The sequence below is a fragment of the Penaeus japonicus genome, unplaced genomic scaffold, assembly GCF_977035675.1.
Source record: "Penaeus japonicus unplaced genomic scaffold, GWHDUDI00000001_assembly GWHDUDI00000038, whole genome shotgun sequence".
NCBI classification, from domain to species: Eukaryota; Metazoa; Arthropoda; class Malacostraca; order Decapoda; family Penaeidae; genus Penaeus; species Penaeus japonicus.
In genome coordinates, this window is record NW_028234440.1 from 7,883,051 (window position 1) to 7,885,550 (window position 2,500).

General features: G+C 40.1%; 1 protein-coding gene across 1 annotated transcript in view; it reads right to left on the reverse strand.

The window, feature by feature from the left end:
* LOC147467075 (glutamate receptor ionotropic, kainate 1-like) overlaps positions 1-2,500 on the reverse strand; it is a 23,101-nt gene that overhangs the window by 12,673 nt on the left and 7,928 nt on the right. Inside the window, exons 3-4 of the mRNA XM_086533000.1 lie at positions 2,356-2,499; positions 958-1,048 (exon numbers count right to left, since the gene is read on the reverse strand). Of these exons, the coding sequence (XP_086389126.1) occupies positions 958-1,048; positions 2,356-2,499 (235 nt within the window). The remainder of the gene's footprint in view (positions 1-957; positions 1,049-2,355; position 2,500) is intronic.

Consider the following 2,500-nt stretch of genomic DNA (forward strand, 5'->3'; position numbering starts at 1 on the left):
TCCTTGGGGTATAGAAGGAGAGAATGGGAGAGAGAGATGTGGTGAAAGAGAGGAATGTAACGAAAGAAGGAGAGAGAGGAAAGAGGTTGTGAAAGAGAGGAATAAAAGGAGAAAAGGAGGGAGAGGAGGGAGGTTGTGAAATTGAAAATGGAGGAAGAGGAAGAAAGTAGACGACAGAAATGAGTAAGTAGAAAACAAAACAAACAAAAATCAGTGAATGGGGATTGGAAGGAAAGGAAGATAATAGGTACGAAAGGCGAATAAGATGGCGAGAGAAAATTAATTAATAGCAGTAAGTAGATGTATAAGGCCCAGTGATAGAAGACAGTGACAAGTCCTTTATTCCAAGGATAGATGAAAACTTTGGATAAAGCAGACAAAGAATAGAACAGTGAAGCGCTGGTAAGAATTCCATTTTCATAAACAAAATTAGACAGATAATTCAAGATTTTTTTCTTTTATTTTATTTTTTTTATTTTTTATTATTATTATTTTTCTTTTAAGTAATTATACCGCCATTCCCTTTCTTTCCTTTTTCCTGTAATCAACATTACGTTATACACATGTACATATTCTAAATATGTTCTTACTAATCTATTTCTAATTTCTCTCTTGCAAGACGTAAAAATTACATTATTGGGAATACCTATAGTTCCATAATAAATTATAATAATTGGTAAGTAAAATGAAAAAGAATATCACACTAGATAACATCTTTCTAACAATGTACTCCCCCAAAGAAGTTTAAAGGAAGTAAATTAATGAATAGACAAAAAAACAGTTGCTAATACATTATCTGAAAATGTATACATAAAAGCAATATAATACAATTAAATCACTCAAATAGCTAAAAAAAATAAATAAATAAATAAATAAAAAATAAAAAAAAAAGCATACTCGCCCATAACTTTCAAAAAGTACACTCCCCAAACAGGCAAGGAAACAAAACACACTCACGTTGCGCTGTATCATACCCAGCATACCGTTCCAGTCGCCGTCGTTGTTGGGTGCGCCCCACGCTCCGTCAGGGGGGCGGACGAGCGTGTAACTGGAGGTATGAGACCCGTAGAAGTTTAGATTTTATTGATGTAAGAATGTATGATAGATATTTGGTATAAGATTGTATTATTGTGTAAAGATGTATAATAGATATTGGTATATAATTATATACTATACAAGTGTAAAGATGTATTGGATATTGACATAAATATATACGTATAAAGATGTATGATATATATTGGTATGAAATTGTATTAAATATATTAGCATAAAATTGTATAATATATATGTATGATATTTTATAATAGATATTGTTATGAAATTTTATAATAGATATTGTTATGAAATTTTATAATACATATTAATTTGAAATTAAAATTATGTATTGGAACAGAAGTTGGAATAGAACTTAATAATATCAAATGTTGGTTGGTGTAGCGGCTGGTGAAGTAACTTGTTCCCTCTTTCCTTCTTCTTCCTTCCCCTCTTCCTTCTCTTTCTTCTCTTCTTTTTCACTCTCTTTTCCTTTCCTCTCTTCCTATTATCTCCCTCTTCTCGCTTCTCCTCCTCTCTCCCTCCCTTTCCTATCTTCATGTCCTACTTTTTTCTTTCTCCTTTCTTCTCTCCTTTCCTCTTCCCTCCCTCTCCTTCCCTCTTTTTTCCTCCCTCTTCTTCCCTCTCCTTCATTACCCTCTCCTTTTCCCCCTCTATCCTTCCCACTGCTCCCCTCTCCTGCCTTTCCTCAATTCTCCCTTCCTCTCTTCCTTTTTTTCATTCCTTCCTCCACTCCTTTCTCCTCCCCTCTCTTCCTCTCTTTCTGTTTTCCCTTTTTTCCTCCACTCCTTTCTCCTCCCCTCTCTTCGTCTCTCCCTCCCCTATTCCCTCCCTCTCCTCCCCTCTCCTCCCTTCTCCCTCCCTCCTGCCCCTCTCATCTTTCCCTCCATTCCCCCCCACTTGAAATTCAGCGTCGACACCAGGACATCAAGCAGATTGGCAAGGTGACCGCGGAGCCTCTGTCCCCCGTCTCTCTCCTTCCTCTTTCCCTCTTCCACCCCTCCCCTCTCACCTCCCTCTCATCTCTCTTTTTTTTCCTCCCTCCTCACCCTTCCTTCCTTACTTGAAACCCATCGTCAACGCCAGAACATCGAGAAGATTGCTCAGGTGTCCCTCTCCTTTTTCCTTCCCTCTCCTCACCTTCTCTCTCCTTCCCTCCCTCCCTCCCTCCTCTCTGCTCTCTGTTCCACCTTCCCCACCCTTTCCCTTATCCCTCCCTCCCTCCCTCCTCTCCACCTTCTGTTCCACCTTCCCCACCCTTTCCCTCCTTCCCCACCCTTTCCCCCCATTTCCCTTCCTCACTTGAAATTCAGCGTCGACGCCAGAACATCGAGAAGATTGGCGAGGGGACCGCGGATGGCGAAGGAGCCGTCGAGATAGGCGGTGAGTTCCACGTGAGGAATCCACTGTTCCACCGCCACTCGCAAGGTTCTTGTCTCGTTGTATC